The sequence below is a fragment of the Dipodomys merriami genome, unplaced genomic scaffold (assembly GCF_024711535.1).
Source record: "Dipodomys merriami isolate MVZ:Mamm:240054 unplaced genomic scaffold, mDipMer1.0.p SCAF_3, whole genome shotgun sequence".
NCBI classification, from domain to species: domain Eukaryota; kingdom Metazoa; phylum Chordata; class Mammalia; order Rodentia; family Heteromyidae; genus Dipodomys; species Dipodomys merriami.
This window is the reverse complement of record NW_027204492.1, coordinates 99,435,538-99,460,310: the sequence shown is the minus strand read 5'-3', so window position 1 is coordinate 99,460,310 and position 24,773 is coordinate 99,435,538. Positions and strand designations below refer to the sequence as shown.

Here is a 24,773-nt window from a genome sequence, read left to right as displayed (position 1 = left end):
AATCAAATACAGGAAAAACAGGGGTTATACCATGGGGGAAGAACGTACAAAAGAAACAAAAAAATCACATAGTACATTAAAAACAACAATGTCTGTGATTTTTTAATTCCACTCTATTTCTGTCTCCTTACATACACACATGTATATATGGATGCATATATATATCATACATATACATATATATCATATATGTATATATAATGTTTCAAAGTCAGCCCAGGCAAGAAAGTCTGTGAGATTCTTATCTCTAATTAACCACCAGAAAATTAGAAGTGGCACTGTGGCTCAAAGTGGTAGGGCATTAGCCTTGGGCTGAAGAGCTCGGGGACAGCCCAGGCCCCAAAGCCCCACAACTGACAAAATAAATAAATAAAAATAAAAGAATAGAATGTTCTATGTATCCATCAACACATCATCTGATTACTCTTCATCCATTTTATATGCAAATTTTATTATTGCTATTAATATCTATAGTCAGTTTTTAATCCTTATAACCATACAGCTTTTTATCAATGTTTCTATTTTCTTTGCCAAGTACAATGCTTCAGAAACATTAAGTCTGAATAGTGCAACTAGCTCCTTGAAGTCAATAAATTTATTGAAACATATCAACCCTTGATATTACCATTATTGAATCCTGTTTACTTAGGAAAGAATTTCAGCTTCTCTGTGTTTGTTGGCTTCTCTATGTATCTCTGCTTACCATGTATAACTGTGTATGTGTGTGTGTGTGTGTGTGTGTGTGTGTGTGTGTGTGTGTGTGTGTGTGTATATATATATAACTATGTCAACATTAAAATTATTCACATAAAACACAAGTTTTAATATTTTACTTACATAAAGGTATCAGATATGCTATTCAATATATATGACATAGGTTTAGAAGTTATTGATCATATTCTAAAATATTTACAGTCAATTTCACATAAAGGCTATATACTTTCAAAGAGGTATCAGGAAGAATTTTTTCATAAATAATCTTTGCACTATAAAATAAAACATGGGCTCATAAAGTATATCAGAGATCATAAAGAAATTATGAGTCCTAAAATATGTAACTTAAGGTATAAAATAAAGGGCAATATAAATTGAAAACGATAATAGTAAAAGAAATGAATTATACAAAAAATAGAAGTTTACTAATTCTTCAATAAGATGATAAAAAATCCTTTGTGAGCTTGCTTTCTCCTAGAGTGGCATCTCTTAAAAGCTTTGTCCTTTCATGATATTGTCTCATAATATGAAAGTAAATTCTAGATTCCCTATGGTCCTAACAAAGCAATTAATTTTCAATTCACTTAACATCCTGTAATGAAGCTTTACCCTGTGATAGAAAGAAATTTACTCACCCAAACGTTTATTCAGAAGTTTTGTCCTTCAAATTATTAACAGGGCTTTTCTCTAAATGTGACTATGGACTGTCAAAAAATATTTCTTCCTATATTCAAATATGTTTGGGATATGTACCAGAAACTATGCTACATTTAAAAACTAAACACTATCAACAAAACCACTTAAATTTCAGCCCCTGATTTCAAGAAACCCAATAATCATGTCAATGAAATGGTCACTAGAAATCAGTTTGGGGAAGAAAACAGGAAATCAGATCATTGCAGGCTTCATGAGAGCAATAGGGAGACGGTGACCTTGTCAATCATTACCTTTCAGCCAGAGACCAGCAAACATATACTGGAAACTTAAAAAAATAAATAAATAAACAGATTGTCTCGTAGTAAAAAGAGGGCATGTGACAAAGAACTGAGTGTGAGGGTCTAAGAGCATGTTAGAAAGTGATTTTTACACCTAGTACCAGTGGCTTGGAGCTACAAATACAGCTTTTTAGGAGACTGAGATCTGAAGATAATAGTTAGAAGCAGAGAATCTGAGAAGCACCTCTCTCCAGCTAACCATTAAGGAACAAGAGCTAAAGGGGAATTTCAAGTGGAAGCTATGAGTACCAAAGCCAGGCAAGACCACAAGGCCCTGACCAAGCCCCAGTACAGGGGAACAAAAAAGTTCTTCATTGATCTTGACTTAGGTGATGTGGGGCTCATGGAAGCAGGGTTGTGTTTTCCACAGGTGTCATAAAGAACTGAGGGTTGTTCTACAACTGGTTGTTTCATAATTTATCTAGAAAGTAGGAAGAATGTATAATGGCTTAAAACTATGATTGTTAAGAATAATCTGTCCTATTAGTGAAGATGGGGGATATTTTGTCATTTTGAGTGGCTTGCAAATTCTTGTCTGTATTTGGAAATGATTATACAGTGGTAGTTTATGGAGTGGTCTCATCTAGTATTGGCATCCCTAGAAACTGTTCTTATTCAATGGAAGAACAGTAAAAGTAACTGAAAGTAATGGGGCAGCATCTAGGAATTCATACGCCTACATGAGGGGCTGAGCCATCATTTCCTACGGCTTTTTGTTCTCTCTCAAAACACTATAAACAGAAATATAACAGGACCATACTTAGGTTTTAATAAGTTCACTTTGGCAGAGGTGATGTGGACACATACACAGAAATACAATTATAAAAGCTGAGTAGACCAGTTAGGAGATTATCATCTTAAGCAGACACAAACAATGACATTAGCGTTAATCAAGGTCCTGAGAAATGAATAGAGTGAATTTTGAAATTTTCAAGAGCTATTAAGAGAGAAAAGAGGAAAATCTAAATGACCTACTTAGCTGTTATATTTTCAGTTCAGTCTGCTGAAAGGGTGAAAGAAAAGAGTAATAATAAATGTGAAGTAGGATGAAAATGAGGTTTTTCAATGAAAATTGTATATTAGGATTTTAGAAAAATGTTCCTGTCTTGGGGCTTGAACTTAGGGCCTTGGTGCTATTCCTGAGCTTTTCTGCTTAAGGATAGTAGTATACCACAACTCCACTTCTGTCTTTTTTTGTGATTAACTGAAGATAAAAGTCTCAAGGACTTTCCTATTTGCTCTGGCCTGGAACCACCATCCTGAAATCTCAGCTTCCTGACTAGCAAGGATTACAGGCATGTGCCATAGGCAACTGATAGGCTTATCAAATTAATTTTTAATTCATTTTCAATACTGAATACCCCCCAAAAACTATAAAACAATAAAACCACATTCTGTTTTATTACAGGTTGAATATATCCAGTTAGATACACTGGACTGTGTTTTAAGGAAAAGTTATGAGCCTAAGATATAAGTATGGGGGTAGTTACAAGTAAGATGTTATTTGAATGGGGAAAAAACATATCCAGAAAATAAAAAAGAAGACTATGGAAATTAACAGTACTAAAGTAAAATGATTTCTTTAATGGTCAAAAAAGTAACAAGGCTAATAAGTGCCTCAGAGTATATATCCGATAACACAAGGGAATTGAGAATCACATGGAATGTAAACTGGCTAGTGAAATGTAGTCCTAAAACTTGAGTATGATAAGAAACAAAAATATGTGCAGGTTTGATTTTTGTAATATTTTTCTCTAAAATGTAAAAGTAGTCAATTTAATGGTGATAATACAGACTCAGAAAATAGGAATAGATTGAAGGTATAGATAAACAGTTATATGAAGTGAATATCTTGGTTCATAGTGTTGATACTGACAGCACACAGATGTATTAAGCTTGAGTAGGTAAAGCATAGTATCTTCCATCGAGTCAGCTAGAAGGTAAGAGTCTATGAAGCTAAATGAAGCTAGATAGCTAGATAGACAGACAGACATACAGACATACAGACAGATATTTGAAAAATAATACTTTAGCTCAAGTAGAAGCCAAAGGTATTGACTGAGAATTTTGGGAAAAAAGTTTTGGAAGCCCACAGAATCCTGAAATAATTTAGATAAAAGGAAAAGATTTGCTAGAGATGATTAAGATACTTACAAAGGAGTACTCATGCCTCTGTTAAAGTATGTTATTTAAGAAATAGAGTAGTGGGGCTGGGAAGGTGGCTCAGTGGTAGAGCGCTTGCCTTGTGTGCATGAGGCCCTGGGTTCGATTCCTCAGCACCACATAAGAAAAAAAGAAAAAAGCCGGAAGTGGCACTGTGGCTCAAGTGGTAGAGTGCTAGCTTTGAGCTGAAGAGCTGAGGGACAGCGCTCAGGCCCAGAGTTCAGGCCCCACGACCGGACACCCCCCCCCCCCCCCCCCGCAAAAAAGAAAAGAAATAGAGTAGCATGGAAATGTCATGATATAAGGGAAACAGATTTTTAAGGTATCAGGATATCCCACACAGATTTTGAGATAAGCTAGACTAATGCACTATTTCATTGGAGAACACTGTGAAACTCCTAGCAAAGTCTTCAATGGAAAAATAACATAATACAATTAATAAAATGCTACAATAAGCTGATAAATACTTGCTATCCCATAAGCCTGGGGAAAGGAGAATTTCATGAGTATAAACAGATTAATAGAGTCTCTTAATGGCCACTAGGTCTGAATTGGAGCAAACGAAAATTTTTTGATAGGTAGTATCTTCAGAATTGACCCTTGCAAGTGTAGAAATTAAGTTTAACAGAGTGACTATAAAGAGCCATTAGTCACAGTAGTGTTCCTGAGAGTATAAAAGCAGTTTTCCAGGTACAAATAAAATGTATACATAGAATAGGACTTCTCTTGAAAGGATTTCAGAGTTCACAGTGAGAGATCATGGAAAGGAACAAAAAATAATATGTGAAGCAGGGGAAAAGGAGTGCAGAAGAGCACAAAGATTAAGTTACAAAAGCAAATAAATAAGCATGGGTACCGTACTTTGGATGGTAAACCTTTCATTCTGGTCCGTTCAATGCTTTCGTAAGCTTTAACCAACCTACTTTTTCACAATTTCTATTTGGGAGATGCAGTTTTCCTCTGTTGATCTTCTCAAGTATATCCTCAAGTAGAAGAATGGGAGATAAGGAACAATTAACTGACCTAAAAATTTCTCATGGGGCCCTTGTAAAAAGTTAATTTGGAGGCAAGTCATGGTGGTTTGTGCCTATATTTTCAGAAACTCAGGAGACAGATAAGGGGAAGGTCAAAATGAGAAGCTAGCCTTGGCCAAAAAAAAAAAAAAGGAGGCTCAATTGGGGACATAGATATAAGGATTGAGGTCTAAGGCTGAGCCAGGCAAAAAGCATGGGACAAAATCTAAAATTATGCAATACCATTTGTCCAACCTTTCTTTGATTTGTTGTGCTTCTGGGTCTCTTAAAATCCTGGCCTGTTCCAAGGAGCCCCAGAGGTTCTCCTATTCCTTCCTGTAATGTTTTCATGGAATCTGCTTTGACTTTGAGGTCTTTGAGCTATTTGGAGTTGATTCTGGTGCAGGGTGATAGATATGGATCTAGCTTTAATTTTCTACAAGTGATTAACCCATTTTGCCATCACCATTTACTGAAGAGGCTGTCTTTCTTCCATTCTATTTCTTTAGCTCCCTTGTGAAAGATTAGGTGGGTATAGGTCTGTGGGTTCATTTCTGGGTCTTCAGTCCTATTCCACTGGTCCTCAGGTCTGTTCTTGTGCTAGTACCAAGCTGTTTTGATTACTACCGCTTTGTAGCAGAGCTTGAAATTTGGAATTGATATTCCTCCAGCGCTGTTCTTTTTACATATGTTCCATATGAATTTTTTGATTGCTTCTTCTATTTCATTGAAGAATGAGGTGGGGATATTGATAGGTATCACATTGAATTTGTAGATAGCCTTTGGCAGTACTGCCATTTTCACGATGTTAATCCTCCCAATCCAGGAGCATGGGACATTTTTCTACTTGCTTAGTTCTGCTTTAATTTCCTTTTCAGGTTTTTAAAGTTTTCGTCATACAGGTCCTTCACCTCCTTGTTAAGTTAATTCCTAAGTATTTTATTTTTTGTGGGACTATTACAAAAGGGGTTGCCTTCTTAATTTCAGCCGCACTCTTCTCTTTCATTATTACCGTACAAGAAAGCCATTGATTTCTGAGGGTTAATTTTATACCCTGCTACTTTGCCAAAGTTTCCCATCAGCTCAAGTAACTGACATAGCTAGCAAGATCAACAAAAAGCCCACGGATTGGGAGAAGATCTTCACTTGCCATATAACAGACCAGGGTCTCATATCTAAAATATACTTAGAACCCAAAAAGCTAAATCCCCCAACAACAAATCCTGAAAAAAAAAACTTCCCGATTAATAAACGGGCTAAAGACTTAAAGAGAGACTTCTCTGAGGAGGAAATAAGAATGGCCAATAGACACATGAAGAAATGCTTAACTTCTCTAGCCATAAAAGAAATACAAATCAAAGCAACCTTGAGATTCCACCTCACCCCAGTTAGAATGGCTATAATCAAGAAATATAGTAACAACAGATGCTGGAGGGGATGTGGCCAAAAGGGAACCCTACTGCATTGTGGTGGGAGTGTAAACTTGTTCTACTACTCTGGAAAGCAGTATGGAGCTTCCTCAAAAGACTCCACATAGAGCTCCCCTAGGATCCAGCAATCCTACTTTTGGGCATTTACCCAAATGATCACCAACAAGGTCATACCAACCCAGATGCCCCTCAGTAGATGAATGGATCAAGGAAAAGTGCTATATATATAATGGAGTTCTATGCCTCCATAAGAAAGAATGGCATTGCCTCATTTGTTAGGAAATGGAAAGACTTGGAAAAAATATATTAAGTGAAGTAAGCCAGGCCCAAAGAAATGTAGGTCCCATGGTTTCCCTTGTTTGCAATGACTAGTACATGTCTAGGACAAGCAGAGAAGGTCAAAGGCTATGTACATATGACTGCATGAGATAATGTTAAGCAAAATATACCCCAAGACAGGGATACAAGTGTTTTTTTTTCTTTCTGCCTAGTGTTTTTAATGTACTTACAATGCACTATGTGATTCTTTTGTTTCTTTTTTATGTTTTTCACCCATAGTAATACCCCTGTTCTCACTGGATTTGATGCCAGTGTTCTGCACCTTGAATATACATTTTTACAATTTGGGGAGCAGAAGGGATATTGGGGAATGCTTAAATGGGGATGCAGGCTGACTCATTGTGACAATGAGATGTACAGGACACTATGTTGAAAACGAACTTTACAATGTTGGGGTGGGGAGGCAGGAGGATTTGGGGAGGTGGGGAGGGAAGTGATGGAAGGGGAAAAACAAAGGCGGAGGTAACAATGTTTGCTACAAAATGTACTCCCTACCATAATTCATGTAAATGTAACCCTCTGTACAACATTTTTTACCATGTATATATACATATACATACATATATATATATATATATATATATATATATATATAAACTAATATTATCCGGGCACCAGTGGCTCATGTCTGTAATCCTAGCTACTCAGGAGGCTGAAATCTGAGGATTGTGCTTCAAAGCCAGCCCTGTCAGGAATGACTGTGAGACTCTTACCTCCAATTAACCACCAGCAAACCAGAAGTGGTGCTGTGGCTCAAGTGGTAGCGTGCTCGCCTTGAGCTAAAGAGCACAGGGACAAAACCCAAGCCCAAAAAATCTAAAACTAACCAGAGGAAAACGTGTGACTCAGGTAGTAAATAATCTGCCTTATACATATGAGAGGCACCAAGTTCAAACACCTTTATCACCAAAAAAAGAAAGTTGAATTGATATATACATAAACAAGCATAGATCCCAGAAAAGTCCAACCTGTCGATCCTAATAGCTTGATAAGAAGACTTCAATAGAACTTTGTACAGTTCCTGATTCTGTCAGCTTATTACATCAATAGGTAGAACAGGTTAAGTTTTTGTTGTTATTACTACTTTACATTAGCACATGCTATTTTCAAAAAATTGAGTAACTAGGATCTGTTAATTCAGCTAAGTAATTGTAAGCTATTGATGACCTGTATAGAACACAAGATGAACCAGTTAAGAGTTTTGGTGACAACCCAAAACTATGTCTTAAAATTGTGATAATCAAATCTCTATATGTATACAAATAATATGTGGATCTTGTTCAGATATAGACTCCAGTTCACTCGGTCTGAAAGTTTTCATCTCAAACAAGCTCCCACATAATGTCAGTATTTGTTGTCTAGCGACCATACTTTGAATAGAAATTTCCCCTAGAGTTGTACCTTTAAGCTAGTATATTTTGTTCAGTATATGAATAAAACCATATGGTCAACAGAGAAAGAAAAAAATGTGTTTGAGTTTAAAAGTTTCATATTTGAAAATAGAAGAAACTGAACTTATCAATGGTCTACCAATATTATTACTGGCGATAAATACTCTAAAGACAAAAATAAAGAAATCAAGTGAAGAAGAAAAGAGTTGGTAACATTTAGTCATTAGGCATTCTTAATGGAGACCTAAAGATGAATTAATACCACTCCAGTTCATGAGATGGGCCTCCCATGAGTTCAAAATAACTTACATAAACTGACAGATGGGAAGTTAAGAAAATTAATGTACACCTGAACTGCTTATCCATCATCATTACTATGCATTTCTCACAAGGATTTTAATACATATACATTATATTTAGCAAGAAAGAAATGCCTCACTAAATCATTTCATGTCCTATTTTAGTAGGCAATTAAGGATGATGCTGTTATTCCAGAAAATGTGAGTTCAAGTTGATAAAGGTGACTCATAGGTATCAGAAAACCATGTATACAATGTTGTACAGTTTTTAGCACTTTCAGTCTGTTGTGTTGACACTATTGATTAAATGTAAATTGTTTCTAGGTAACCATAAGATAACAGAAATTTTTGAATTTATGTTTCTAAGCTGCTGGGACTCAATTTTACTATTTGACCAAAGCTGTTTTAAGATTTAAAATAGAATGGCAAACAGATAAATATACAAATCAGATCAATAAAAAATTAATTAGCCAATGAAATGCCCACTGTACCTCACACTTTCAGTGTTGGAATATATCATATGATCTTTGAAACTTAATTAGAATTTATCTTTTCCAGGTAATAATCTACTTATAATACTGCTCTCAAAATTATAACATAGATTTAACCTTCAAATAAACATATTATGTGAAGACATTTTACTTACTTTGCATTTATTGTATATATTTTTCTGTTTTAGAACTAAAACATTACATTTTCTCTTTTGAAACTGTATAATGCTAGTAACAATATATTTTATAAAACTACAATAAATTTAAAATAGCTTTCCATTTTGTAAATGTAAGTAGTCAACTCTAAGAAGAACTATGTATGAACTATGTCTCTATTGTGAGTAGCCTAAAGAATACATTACTTTCTCACAGAGTATCATTTTTGGTTGTTGCTCTGCAAAATATCCCAATATACAGCCAAACATATGGTTATATTTCAGATATTGTTGTATTTATAGTAGTAAAATATATTTTAAGGTTTGTGATGAATGCTAGAATGATAAAGCAGAGCTTATTCATAAAATTACATGTGACTTTCTCATAACTAAAATTATTTGATCGTCACGTGTCCATAGCCTGATTCCAATATTTACTCTGCCTTGTAGAAATTCTCTAACAAAATGTTATCAATTATACACCAAAATGAATGTTTCATAATTGTTGAAGTCACAAATTCAAAGCCCTGGTAATTTCCCTGAAGATTAAACAGCTCTTATTAAATTAATTTTAAAAATCTCTACTGTGAAGGTCAACACTATATTATCTTATAAGGGAATTAAAACAGAAGCAAGCTAACTTATTATATGTAAATATTGAGGAAAAGTGGGCATCTTTTACCACTAACAATGTAATGCCTAAACATATGAGGCATATAAATCTTATATATAAAGTATCATTGACTATAAAAATAACTTTCTGTACTTCTAAATGTCTATTTTGTATTCTAATCCAGTCTACCTAGAATATATGTCTGTTGTATTTTATGAAAGGTTTCAATAACTAGAAAGAGTAACTTTTTGGTGATGTATGATGTATAAGTAGGGTCATTTGTATTTATTTATAAGATTCTACTCTATTTGGTTATACTCCATTTTACTCTATTTTTTTGTTGTTCTACAAGCTTCCTAAGACTCAATCTTCAGTAACAGAATATGATGGAAAATCAATTGAGTTCTTGGTATCAAGTTGTTAATTTATAGTTAAATGATACACAAGTGAAAGATGATTTGTGAAAAAGGATTACTGGTTGCAGCATCAGGAAAGGTATTTTATATGCTAAAGTTTGATTTTGATGGATATGTAATATAATTATATATTCAATAATGTTATATCACACTGTTTTTATCTCATCAATTCTAATAGAATCAGTTAATAATAGCCATGGATATACAAGCAGCACAAATTAGGAAAATGCCTAGGTCTAAATGCAGAACCTACATTGACTTTTTCTTTAAGGTCTGTGAAGTTGCCTTCTTTCCGATAGATTGCAAATTCTGGACTCTGCAACACAGCTTCTGAGCGAGTAATCCAGCTGTGAAGTTCAGTTATATCAACATCCAACCTAAGAGCAAAGAACAAAAGTCATTATTTCCTGATTATATTTTTCTCCTATATGGAAAGAAAAGCAATTTATCACATTTATCATTCTCCTCCCAATCAGAGATTGTTACCTGATGTTACTATTACTGTTAATAACACCACTATTTCCCTGACAGGCTCAAACTTTGGAGTCAGCTTTGATCTGGAGTCCTGTAATCATTAAGGCTATCTTATTCACTTCAATGCAGAAATTATCTATAGGATCTTTCCTGTATGCAATTACTCATCCTCTGACTGAATGTCTGTACTCTTAAAAATTACTACCTCCCAAGATGATTCTTTCTTTGTGGAAAGTATTTACAAGAAACTAAAAATTCCTGGTGGTGGCTCCAATTGACCCATAATGCTGATATTTATACTCTTTTTTTTAAATTTTATTTTATTTTATTTGAGAACATACTGTACAGAGGGGCTACAATTACATGGGCAGGATAATGCATACATTTCTTACCAAGCATTGCAGCCTCCTCCTTTGTTTACCCTTCACCTCCCTTCCCAGCCTCCCCCCTCCCCCCCACCCAATCATACCCCCCTCCCCCCCCACACACCAACATTGTAAAGCTGTTTTTGACATGACATTTTGTACTTCTCATTGTTGCAACAGGTCCACCTGAATCCTTAAGCGACTTGTTTGTCCCCATCTCCTCCACATGTTATACTGACATCAAATATAGTGAAAGCGGGGGTTACACTGTGGGGGAGGGACATACATGATATTTATACTCTTACGTAGTATTCAAATATATTATTTGTGGGTTTGACCATGCAACTTGTTGTGGCAAATGGAGTCATTCAAATAAAGGTTTGATAAGTGCTAGCACAGTGTAATTTGTCTTCTTGGAACATACACTCAGAGAAGGCAATTATGTTATAAGTCCCATGACTGTGAAGTGGCTTTGCTTTAAATAAGCTTCATCTGTCCATGTAGAGGTTACATGGAGGAGCAGAGACAGCATTCTTATAAATAAAGCCTTCCTTGATTTCTTTGCCCATTTGAACATCAGCTAAATTAAGTCAATGAGTGTTCTGATGCCATATAGAGACCAAAGAAATGCTTAAATTGCACAGTGCTAAGAAATGGCAAATAACTACTCTATTAGCCTACTGAATTTTGGTGTGGGTAATTCCTGTAACAAATATCTGCTTGTCCAGTCTATTATTATAAAACATTGTGCATTTTTAACAGAAATCTTTGGAGCTAAGGAATACTGATGCTGAGCAGATTATTCAGGAGAATAGCCAAGATACGGGAATAACTTAAGAGCCCTTCAATGTAGTATTGTACAGTTTTAAATATAAAGTGAATATTTGTACATTGTAACAATACCGATGAAACTAGAGGACATTACTTAAACCCTACCGATGAAACTAACAGGCATTAAATAAAGCAGAACATGGCATCTCAGAGGTTCCTATTTGATTTGAGCTCTAGTTATCCCAGCAATAACCTAATGTCTGAAAATGCATCATCATTCTTTGGGTGCACAATTCTTAAATTGCCTGTTGCAATCATGTTCCAAATAAACTACTTGCACTTAGGACCTAAATTTTAAAGCCTTGTCTCCAGATCTACTTTTAGGAGTAATCAAAACTAAGGCAATGTTCAAACAGCCTTAAATGAACTCAACATCCTATACCTTTTAGTTTTCTATTTTGATCTCTGACTCACAATAAGAACTATTTAAGTTTTTGTTTAAAGATTGACCTTTCTTCCTCCAATTCTCAGAACATGACTTTTTTTCTACTTTACAGAGGAAAGTACAATGGATAGTTAGGATTTTGTTCTTCTGTCTATGCCCAGACATTCCCTCTGACCTATGCATACAACCTCCTCCTTAGTCCTTCTCTGACATTAGGCTTTTCCTTTTCCTTCATTTTAAGTTGCTTCTACCTTGCATTTTAAGTGTGTGTTCTTATCTCCACCATGTGAGTCTACCAATTTTCTATTATCTGTGTACTGTAATTGCAATACTACCCTTTTAAGACTTCTTTCTAACCTCTTTCTTTCTTTCTTTCTTTCTTTTTCTTTCTCTTTCTTTCCTTTTCTTTCTTTCCTTCCTTCCTTCCTTCCTTCTTTCTGTCTCTGTCTCTCTTTTCCTTCCTCTCCTTCCTCTCCTTCCTCTCCTTCCTCTCCTTCCTTCCTTCCTTCCTTCCTTCCTTCCTTCCTTCCTTCCTTCCTTCCTCCTTCCTTCCTTCCTTTTTCTGTATGTCTGTGAAAAGTCAGATGATTCTTTCTTCTGAAAGTAAATATATAACAAATGCTTCTAATATGCCAGACATGGTATAGACTTAATAAAAAAAGCAGAGATTGGAATGCATAAGTCTACATTATCAAGGAGTTTAGGTTAATGAAGCATCTATTTGAACAAATACAACATTTTAAACACAGAACTGGGGACTCAATTCATACTAGGACTATTTTAGGATAATAAAAAAACCACCTTTTAAATATGCTTCTAGACCAGAGGCTCTGCCAAGTAAATCAGTTATTTCTACACAATGAAGTCTTTGTGGAGTCAACACCATGGTAACTGTCTGTTTGCTGTGCTGTGAAGATTTTAAGAGAGGCTTGGATACCAGTTGGCATGTAGTTCTAATAGTTCAGATCAATCCAAGCAACAGAATGCGAAATTCTACAGAGAGGTCTTTCCTCATTCAATTTTTGTTTGTTTGTCTGATTATATAAACTTGCAAAGGGATTACACTAGGTGCTTGAACTTCACTTTAACAGAAAAAAATGCAATGGAACATGATTATGCTTTTTATTTACACATTTTAAAGGGATTTTCAATTTTGTTAGAATGGTTTTGAGTGAAGTGTTTTGCTTAGGGAAAAAGTACATATCTGTAGAAACATAGATTTAAATATTCTCTGAAATGATATGATAAATATAAATAACTTCTACTATTCTCAATAACGAAAATTTTCAATTATCATAACATCTTGATTTCCAGGGAGAGAGGATGAAGAGTAAACTCAACTTTTATATGATTCATGCTCTAATGTAATCCAGATTTAATCTCATTTTTACATTTCTTTTTCATTACTTCCACTTTTGAACACTGTGTGAACTCTATCTGTTTTTTATTCTATTTACTAAAACTTATTCTTTCTCAATGAAATGTGCAGTCAGCCTAGATGTCAATATCTAACATTCAATACCATCTCTTAGAATTCTGAGAGTTAACTATCAGCTTCTTGTACTGTTTTTCTTGTAGTATTCAACATTGAACATTCCCATGTCTTTATGCCAGCAGTAAGCACAGAGGAATGAATGGGAAGTGAAAACAAAGTTGAAAAGATCTCCCATGTAGTCTCATTGAGTGCCAATGGCCTATATTCAGTTTTTATGCTTGGTGACATTTCCACTGCACAATAAACAGAAATCTCTTCCTTCAATCTTATTCAGGCCCTGGTTTCCAAGTAATAATTTCATATGTATTTAATTCCTTACCAGTTTGTCAAACATTGCCTCATTTCTTTCTTTGTGTGTGTGTGTGTGTGTGTGTGTGTGAGAGAGAGAGAGAGAGAGAGAGAGAGAGATTCTCATGTTTCTATTGCTATTGAATATTCTATAGAGATAAGTGCTGAGCTTCATAGTAACTTAACAGACTCCTAATTTAAATCTATAAGTGTTTGTTAATTAGGTGCTATCTGTAATTCCTAGTACTTTCTGGGTAGTATTTCTATAATAATATATACTACCTGAAGCTAGGTATCTAATTGCCAACTAAAGATAAGTTACCACCTTAAAAATGCTCAAGAAAAATATTGAAAGTTATTTTCAATATTATATTAAATCTTGGATTTTGTACATGCATTTGCTTTTCTTCATAAATCATTTCTATTAATTCAACTTTACCTCTCCTAAAGCTCTTGTGAAACCATTAATAAACTGATATATAGTAAGTCTATAATAACAGAACTTTACACCCTCAGATTCAGCCCAACTATATATCATTTATTTTATTCTCCTCACATACTTCATTTTGCATTTAATGTACTTCTATCAATATCATAGACTGTATCCTTTGGATCCATTCTAACTCTCTCTCTCTCTCTCTCTCTCTCTCTCTCTCTCTCTCTCTCTCTCTCTCTCTCTCTCTCTCTCTCTCTCTCTCTCTCTCTCACACACACACACACACACATATGTATATATATATATATATATATATATATATATGGTGAATAATGCTGCAATAAACATGGTTGTGTTATACTAATAGTTTTATCTATAAAACTGAAAAGTTCATAAAGTACTGTTTCCAGAATAGGCCAAGGAAGATAACTCCAATTTGGCTGTGATAAGGTACACTGGGAAATACACAGAATTCCTTTTGTTTAAGTTTTGTTTTTGTTTTTGTTTTGTACCTGCTTTAACTTAAGGCCTCACACTGTCACTTGGCTTTTTCTTTGGTTCAAGGCTGATATTCTACCACTTGAGCCATACTTCCAGTTCCCAGTGATTGCTGGCTAACTGGTGATGTCTCATTGGCTTTTCTGTCTGGGCTGGCAGATCTCAGTCTTCTGAGTAACTAGGATTACAGGTCTGAGCCACCAGCAGCAGGCTCTATACTGGTTTGAATCCTTGATTTTTACCTTTTCACTATTTTGGAACAAATTACTTAACTTCCCCATTTTTATTTACTTATTCATTTAAATTTATGAAATTTAGAAGCTACCTTCAAACCAGCCTTGAAGTAAAAATTTACATATACTTTTAAAAAATCTCATGAATATGTTACCTTAGAGGTTTTGTATACAAAGCTGAGCACCCAAACTAAATGAAATCTAAAAATATTAAGGTTCCTGGTTATAACAAGAAACCTGTAAAACCTTGTTAACAGTTTACAGAACATCAGAAATAAAGATAAATGGGAATGGACACCATATTATTTTTATGCAAACTGCCATATTAATATTCCTTTAAACAACATATTCCTTAAATATACATGACCTTTAATGTATTTTTAGGTTTATGAATATAAACTTAAACTATATTACCTGTTAAGTACTATGTTTCAATATAGTAGAATTTAGTGATTCCCAACATACTAAAATATATTCTTAAATGTTTCCAAAAGTTTTATTTCTGTCCAGGGACAGAGCCCAAACAAAAAAATCTAATTTATCTTATCTTAAAATATCCCTACTTAACTTGTACCTAAAAATCTAAAGTCTAGTCCAAAGATAAAATTGGGCATCTCTTCAATGTCAATTATGGCATACCATCTTATAAACATTTCTTATCTATAAAATACGACTCTTTGAAATGTGTTCTTTGATACAAACTCAATGATTTAATATTTCAATTCCTTAATACTGGGAAATCACGGAATTCTGGCACTGGTATTGACCTGTATATCTATAGGACAGTTGATTTTACTAAACAGAATAAAACTTATGCATTAATATCTCTTCTATAACAGAAGTAAAATTTAACCAAATATTTCAGGAGCTAAATGATATTGAATCTGTATCATTTCAAATACACTTCTATGACTATTTCTAAAGTAGGAGTTTGTTAGATTAAAGTCATTTTTACAACCTTTACCATATAATATTTAAGAACAGGTAAAGTTTAAGATCATAGCCTAAATTTAAGATCGTAAATCCAGCTATTTTAGATGAGTTAGTAATAATTCCAAGGAGTGTATAGACACATAGATACAACTTTGTAAACCACAGATGTTTCAAGCCTATTTTTCATTTTCAATAAATTGAAAGTCTCTTTGAAACACCAGATTTTCAGCGAGAAAATCATCTTATCACAGTTAACAGAAATATCCTTTTAAATGACAGATGGAATATTGTTATAGTAATAAATCTATGATCATACAATGTAATATGCTCAAGTTGAAATCTTCAGTCATTTATTTTCAAATCAAATTTGAAGTGTTAATGAAAGCCAAAAATGACTGAAAAATGTCCTTGTGAAGAAAAAAAAATGTGTGTCACTAGAGGGCGCAAATTCCTTTCCAGTGTTTATCTGGTCTTTAATTGGGTTTTTCTTTCATTTTCTTTTTTTTTTCTTTTTTTTTTTAATTTTAATTTTTATTTTTTGTGAACATACTGTACAGAGGGGTTACAATTACATGGGCAAGATAATGAGTATATTTCTTATCAAGCACTGCAGCCTCCTCCTTTGTTTACCCTTCACATCCCTTCCTCGCCTCCCCCCCCCACCTAATCCTCCCCCCCCTTTCATTTTCTTATCTACACATCTACACACATGCATTTTTCATGAAAAGTTTCTTACAGAGAAACATAAAATATCCAAATATATAAAGTAGCATTCACAGAACATGTTAGTAAAATATATTCTGATGCACAGTTAAAATGCTTTCAATCATTTTGACACATGCAAAAATATCCTGAAGTAATAATATATAGAAACCCTTAAGAAAATATGTCTACAGTTTAGGCAGATATTCTTAATTCAAAGATGTATTGGTAATTCTTTCGACTTTATCACATAGTAGCTTTTCCCTGATTCATTGAATTCACCAATTTTTAGCCATTCATAAATACATGGACTCTTATAAGTATGTCTTTAGTTGCCTCCCTCTATCATTTAGATGAATCTTGTGTATTTGTGTTTGTGTGCATGTGTTTACTGGTACTTGGGTTTCAGCTTGGTGTTTTACCTTCTCAGTTGGATTTTTCTTAAGGTTGGGACTCTAGTATTAGAGCCAAATCTTCATTTCTAGCTTTTTGCTGGTAACTTGGAAATAAGAATCTGATTAACTGTTCTGTCTTGGTTGCCATCAAATTGTGATTCTCAGATCTCAGATTAAACAGTAGCTAGGATTACAGCCATGAGCTGCCTATGCTCAGCTAGATTAAGCTTTTTAGATGTTAAATTTATATTCAATCAATTTAAAGGGGAAAATAAAAGAAAAATACCACTTTAAAGCCTGCTCATCATGTTTCATGCTTTCATGAAGAAATATTAATCTCACTTGAACAATTATATTCTCATTACAGTTTTAATTTTTATAGACAGATCATGAAGACAAAGCTTTGGAGGTTATTGCTTTTCACATCAGTAAAACATAGAGTTAAAAGTCAATACCAGATCTTCCTGAATCCAAAGATTTTCATTACTTTCATTTTTAAGTACCAAATGAAAGGGAAACTCCTATTTTGAAAGTAAGAAAAATGTCAACATGAAATTAGTGTTTATTGCTATGTCCTACAAAATAGTTTAGTTGTTATGACTGTGCTGTTTTGGATTATGTCAAAATTTGATTCTAGACTCTACCATCATAGTATTATTTCTGAATATTCTCAGGAACCTATTATATAATATTTAACTGTAGGTATATGGCATTGTGAATTATTTTCTCAATTTTATATTACTTTGTAATCTTCCATGATTTCCTAAAATATTCTGAATTCCATTCTAATAACAAAGATCATTCTTACACCATTTATATATAACATGGTTAAAGATTGATGGATATCAGAAGTCTTGCCCTTAGAAAAATAGTTCCTTTATTTGAGACTTCCATTTCTATATTGATGATGCATATGATACTTTAAATAGAAAAAATTCAATGAAAAAGATCTTTGTATATAACCACAGCAAAATGCTCCAAAGAGACTCTAGAATCATGAGACTTCAGAATGCACAGAAGGTATTATAATGTAGACTTAAATACATTGTTTCTATAGTCAGAATTTTGCCAATTTTTAAATGGTCCTTAAGTTTCCAATTTTATTGAAATGGTTTGGAACAAACTTTCTCATCATAATATAGAAAAGTATTGGGTTAAGAATGCAGTTTTTGAGCTTCCAGTCCTGGCCCTACTCCTCTATAAACTATGTGACCCTGAGCAGCAAGTTTGCTGAACTTTTGTGACTCATTTTTCTAATTGTTAATGGGAAACAATAACACAATATATTTTATAATGCTGCTTTCGGGGTTAAATATGTTAATAGGTGTACATTTTTGCAAGAGCGCTTAACATATTGTAGAAGCACGTTAATACATGTTAGCTACTGTGATTATTACTCCTATCCCTTTTAAAAAAAAAAAACTAGCATTGAGACATCCCTTTGCCATTTCTCATTTATTCATGTGTGAGTGCAATTGTAGTTTTCTCACTGATTGTTTAAGGATTGATAAGTCATTATTAAAAAATAAAACAAGTATAAAAGCTTCAAATGTAGATGTAACAAAAATAATAAGAAAAATAAAAATCACCAATAGCAAAATGATCAACAATTGTTTAGCAATCAACAAACAATGTTCTATGAAACTAATATGACCATAATTGTTGTTGTTGTGGTGGTGGTTTTTTTGTCATGGGGCTTAATCTCTGGGCCTGGGCACTGTCCCTGCTCTTCAGCTCAAGGAGAGTACTCTACCTCTTGAGCCACAGCGCCACTTCCGGTTTTTTAGTGGTTTATTGGAGATCAGAGTCTCACGGACTTTTCTGCCCGGGCTGGCTTTGAACCATGATCCTCAGATCTCAGCCTCCTGAATAGCTAGGATTACAGGCGTGAGCCACTGGCACCCAGCTCATAATTGGTTTTTGTAAAGAAAATTCTATGGAAATATAACCATGTTATCATTTAGATATGCTAATGGCTGTTTCCAACCTACAGCATCAGAGTTGCGCAGGTGTAAAATAAATTCTGTGATACACAAAGTCCCAAACATTTACTCTTGACCTTTTAGAGAAGTTTGCTGACACTTTGCCTGTTTTATGGAGTGAGGGGAAGATGGTATCTCTCTCTGCTTTGTGGGGACTGAACTTTATGTCTCACATCACCCCTATGGTATTGCTCTCTTATGGAAAAAAGATGTATTGATTCTCCATGATGAGGGCATTAAAGTCTACACTCCATTGCCCAACAATAAGTAGTTTTCTTTACTATAAACTCAATCTACCTTTTCAACCTCATTATCTACTTCTCTTCATCCTTTACTGACAGGTCTGTGGTAAGGGTACCTGTTTGTATAATGGCTGCACTTTGTATCTTATTGTGTATTTTCCCTCATCATGAGTCCAGTACTTCTCTACACCTAAATTCTTTTTAGATATTAACTTCTTCATGAGACTTCTGTACCTGTCAAGCAGAAAGCAAACTTTTCTTCTTTGGAACTTTCTAACATTTTGTTAATGGTTTTCCTTTCAAGACTGTTTGTGCTAGAGAACAAGCTTCATGCAGGAAGTATGATTTACAGTGATAGCAGTTGAAATGTTTTCTGAATTCTACTGATTAGATCTTAGTTGAATGAATAGTAAAGTTAGCATGAAAATGAATGTTGGTATTAGTTTCTTCCTAAAATGCTGGGGACTCATACTAACTATAGGAGTAGTCAAAGAAACCCACTATATACTTGATGTGCCTTGGACCCTGTGGGAGGCAATTTAAACTTTAAACATTCTCGGTGTGAAAGCTCACTGAGTTTAAAGGACTTTAACATGCTTTTATGTTGTGGGTCTTTAAAGTTTAAATAACTTCCAGTCAGGGTTCAGAAACTAGCTAGAGCAATGCAATGTGCAAAGCCATTTAAATCTAACGTGGTCTTATGGCCCCACTGCTACTTCCCAAGCATCATGACCTGTTTCAATCTGTCTACTTCTTTTAGTGAACATCTCTATGAACTTTCATTAAAACACAAACTAAATCTTACCATTTTGCAAAGCTAGTTCTAAGTCAGTTCAGGCTGCCATAATAAAATACCAGAGACTGAATGGCTTAAGCAACAAATATATATGGTCCTATAGGTGGGAAGCCAAGTCTAGTGCCTATAGGGTCAGTTTTGGTAAGTGCCCTATGCCTGGCTTGTAGTCATATCGTTCTTCAACTCATCCACTTTTGGTAGATGTGACCAAGGAAGCATACTCTCTTATGTCTCTTCTAATAAGGGTATTATTGCCTATTAGTGCATCTAACTCTAATTATTTCCCAAAGATTCTATCCCCTAATACATTCACAATGAGAACTAGGGTTTCATCATTTGCATTTTGGAAGAATGTAATATCTAGGTATGGCATTTATATCTGTGTGATGTTACAATGTGTGTTCACTAAAACAAATAAAGGTTTCTGGAGACTTTCATAAGAACATTTGCAGAAGATGCCAGACTAAGAATATTTCTAGTACCATTCAAATTTGTTAGTGAGAAGATAACAATTTAAATGAATAAGGACTCAGTTTTCTCTAAACAGCCACCTTTCTTCTTTCATTCCAATTTTGTACCTGGAATTCAACTGTGCATTAATACCTGTTAGAAGACTTTGACTTAAAGCTCTAATTCCATAACTGGTCCCACATTGTTCCTCTAAATTTAGGCCTATTATCAGTTGTTGCTTTAATGCTTTGAATTTCCTCTCTATCTCCTGTGCTGCTTCTAAGGTATCTCTCATTTTCTGAGGCAATACCCAATATTACTGGTACTCCAAAACATATAGAGTACTTTGTTTTCCTGATATGGCTATGACAGAGCTCTACCAAATACCCGTTCAATAACTAATGAAATGCAGTTGAGATTTAAAAACTGGCACCTCCCATCCCAAAGACATTACTAGAAATATGTATAAGTAAAAGCCAGGTCATTACAATAAAATTTGCTAAAGCTTTAATGGAAATATTTAAAAAGCTGAGGAATGTCTAGAAGGTGAAGATCCTAGAGAGCATACTTGGGAGGTAATGAAAATAAAAAGGAAAGTGTGTAAAGGGAATCTTATGGAACAAAAATAGCAGGCACAAAGAAATAGAAGCTCCAGAAAATATAAAGCATTTGGAGAACAAAGAGTGGTTAATTAAATCTGAAGTGTATTGGCATAGGGAATGTGGTCTATGGTCAGTCAGTGAAATATTTCTACTAGTTTGTGAGAGGATAAGAATTTTCACCAGAGGATTAGTCAGTTAAATCAGTAAGCACATTATATCATTTCATGTTTAATTTTAATTGCTGAACTTTTTGGACAAAGGAAGAAGTACATTGATTTATATTCTGGCTGAAGCTCCTTATCTAGTCATAAATACAGACTGTTTTGAGTTTTACTTGTTATATACAAATTGGACAGAGGAGAATGAGTGAAACTACAGAATTAGGAATCTGAAGATCAGAAAGGAATTTTTATGATGTGCATTTCAAGAATTATGGACAAAAGGATGATCTAATTAAAATTGTATTTTAAGATATTCCCCTAGGGGACTCAGATGAGTTCAGACAGGAAGGGTAAGACTAGAGGCAGAGAAATCAGTAAAGAATTTCATGAAAAAATTTTCAGAGACTAAACCAGGCGGAAGGAAATGCTGATGAGGAGGTAGGAATACATTAAAGAGAGTTTAATAGGTGTCCTTTGAAGGAATTTAGTGGCAATATAAAGAGCAGTTTGAATAGCTACACAAACTGTTCATTGCACAAGTTCAGGCAGCATCATTCTGAGGCCATGCTGTGAATTACACTGCCTAGAGTTGTGCAATATAAACTGAAGAACTCTATTTGAGATGTGTATGAGAAACCCAAGTGTGCATAGCTGTAAGTACTTGATTACATAGGTATGAACATCAAAAAAGGTGATCTAGAAACAATAATTTGGAAATTAAAAGATACAGATGTCTATAAAGACAAGATCATAAAAAAAATATTTCCCAGTAAAATAGTGTCATTTTTGAAAAGAAGATGCAACCAAAACTCAAGTCTTGTGTTGCACCTGGGCCTAGAGTTCAGGCCCCAAAACTGACAAAAAAAGTCTTTTGTAAACTGGCATTAGAAGGGATAAAAAGAAAAAGACTGACAAGACAATAGTCAGAAAGTGTGTGTGTGGGGGGGATGAACAAGAGAGAAAAATGTCTGAAAAAGTGAAGGGTAGAAAAATTCAAGAGGGGACTAAACATCCCTGTCAAGCACAGCACAAAGGTCAAAAAAGCTAACTGAAGAGTGACTTTGGATTTAGCAATTGAGCTCTCTAGAGACCTGGCTGAGAGCAGTACTTCCTGTAGAGAATAACCAGGTTAAAGAAAGAGTCAGAAGTAAAAGAACAGAGATTTCCACGTGGAAGACTGGCTTTGCACTCAGTGATGTATCTTCTTATACATGATAAGTAATTGTAATTAGCATTTTCTTCACTTTAAAAACAAACAAGTCTATTTATCCAAATCTGGCCCAGCTATGGTAAAGTTGTCACTGTTGGTACACATTCTGAAGGATTACATTTTCATGCAACTTCCGTAGCTAGACATCAACAGCTACAAGTACTATATCATTGGAACAATTCCTATTAGGCTACATTTCTTGTTTTTAAAAAATTGATACATAATAGTTTTACTTGTTCATGGGCATAATGTGGTGTTTTGATGTATGTGTAATGTACAATGATCACATTGGGCTAAATAGTATAAACTATTTCCCGTCTAATTTAACATTTATTTGTGGGAAAAACATTACAGATCCTCTCTTCTGTTTTGAAACATATAGCACATTATACTTGGTATTAACTTAATACATTAATTAAAAATACCTATATAGAACATCAGAATTTATTTCTCCTGTTGAAAAACAATGTTTTCAGTATCTGGTGCACAGAAGACTTCATGGCAGATCAGGAATAAGAAATGGACCCTGGCCAGGGAAGCACAGTATTAGTATTTAGTGGATGTGTCATCTTAGTAAAGCATTATAACATACAACAGTATAGGTGTCCTAAAATGGGGGTAATGACCTCCATGTATCCTGTCCTCAGAGATGGCCTAGTATTTGGGTCTAGTGTGGGGATAATCAAAAGCCAGATTATAACAGAGCTGATGCTGTCTCTACTCTGCTCATTTAAAAACTATGGGACTTGAGCTAGCCGAGATAGCATCACCTGGGTGCTTGTTAGAAATTAAAATTATAGTCTCCTGTTACAGTTCTGGAGAACTCAAAACTCAGTGAATACAGGCATGTCTTTTAACATGCTCTCAAGGTGATTCTGTTGTGTACTAACATAGTAAAATGATTTTATGCAAGGGTTCTCAAACTGGATCCATAACCCTAGTAGTTTCTATGTCAGGTTTGAAAAGCCTCTGCCATTTGCATTCCAAGCAATCTCTTCTTTGGTGCTGCTGGGGTTTCATGCCTGGTATAAATAGTCTTTAAGTGTGTCTCAAGAATTCACATAACTTTTCTTCCAAACATGGTTATTGACTTATTCTTGACTTTTATGACAAAATAATTTTAAGAACATTAAATACATTGTTACTTTGGGGGAAGGTCTAAAGATAGTGTAAAGGTTTCTGTACTTTACCAAAAATACTGTCTACAATGAAATTTGAGTTCATGATTAAGGTCATTTGAGTCTAACACTAGGATGGAAATAAGGAGAGTAAGCTCTAGTTCTTATTTTGCACTTTAAAGAAAGTTATTTAACCTTTCTGGACCTCAATTAACCTGTAATCCTGGACAAGTCTAGTCTCCCTTAGGGAAAAAAGAAGCAAGCCGTCTAAAACATTTTGTTTTTCTCTGGTCTACATCATGACACAAAATATTACCAAGTCCAACACCTCAGCTATTTTAGGAGTTTATCCCATGAAAAAAATTCACTAAAAGAGTTCATATACATATTAATCATCTAATTAGGTTCTTCAATAAGTTGCTAGATTTCAGTGTACAACTTGCAGATATCAGTTTTGGAACTCAAGTTAAAATAATTATGATATTATGCCTATCATTAAACTGAAGAATGAACAGCTACCTGTAACACTTACCTAGAAATGTGTCTATAAATTAATATTATCTTAAGGAGGGAGAGGGGGGATATAATCTTGTAAGAGCCATAAAATCAAAGACAAAAATGTATATTTTAGCCAGGCACCGGTGGCTTACACCTGTAATCCTAGTTATTCAGGAGGCTGAGATCTGAGGATTCTGGTTCAAAGCCAGCCTGGGCAGAAATACCTGTGAGACTCTGATCTCCAATAAACCACTAGAAAACCAGAAGTGGCACTGTGGCTCAAGAGGTAGAGCGCTCACCTTGAGCTGAAGAGCAGGGACAGCGCCCAGGCCCAGAGTTCAAGCCCCAGGACTAACAAAAAAAAATGTATATTTTAAAAATGAAAAAAATAGTATATGAAATAATACTGCAGCAATGCAGCATTTGTAGTCCAGCCAAAATACATTGTTATTTAATACTCAAGGAGATCATGGGCAAAAGAAGAAAACATACCCACTGCCCATCCTAGCAATCAGAAAAAGACCTTGTGAATTTAGGTTAACTGACAAGATTTGGGAAAAGGACCTTCATTGAGATGGTATTTAACTAAAAAAATAACATAATTCAATTTGTCATTTGTTTCACCTGATTGATACAAACATATAAATGTAAGCTTTGTGA

At 34.4% G+C, this 24,773-nt stretch overlaps 1 protein-coding gene across 9 annotated transcripts in view; it reads right to left on the bottom strand.

Moving 5' to 3' along the window:
- Dmd (dystrophin) overlaps positions 1–24,773 on the bottom strand; it is a 2,040,854-nt gene that overhangs the window by 1,333,141 nt on the left and 682,940 nt on the right. For all 9 annotated transcript variants that reach the window (XM_070040660.1, XM_070040663.1, XM_070040664.1 and 6 more), the window contains one exon: positions 10,273–10,396. In XM_070040660.1, coding sequence (XP_069896761.1) covers positions 10,273–10,396 — 124 coding nt within the window. The remainder of the gene's footprint in view (positions 1–10,272; positions 10,397–24,773) is intronic.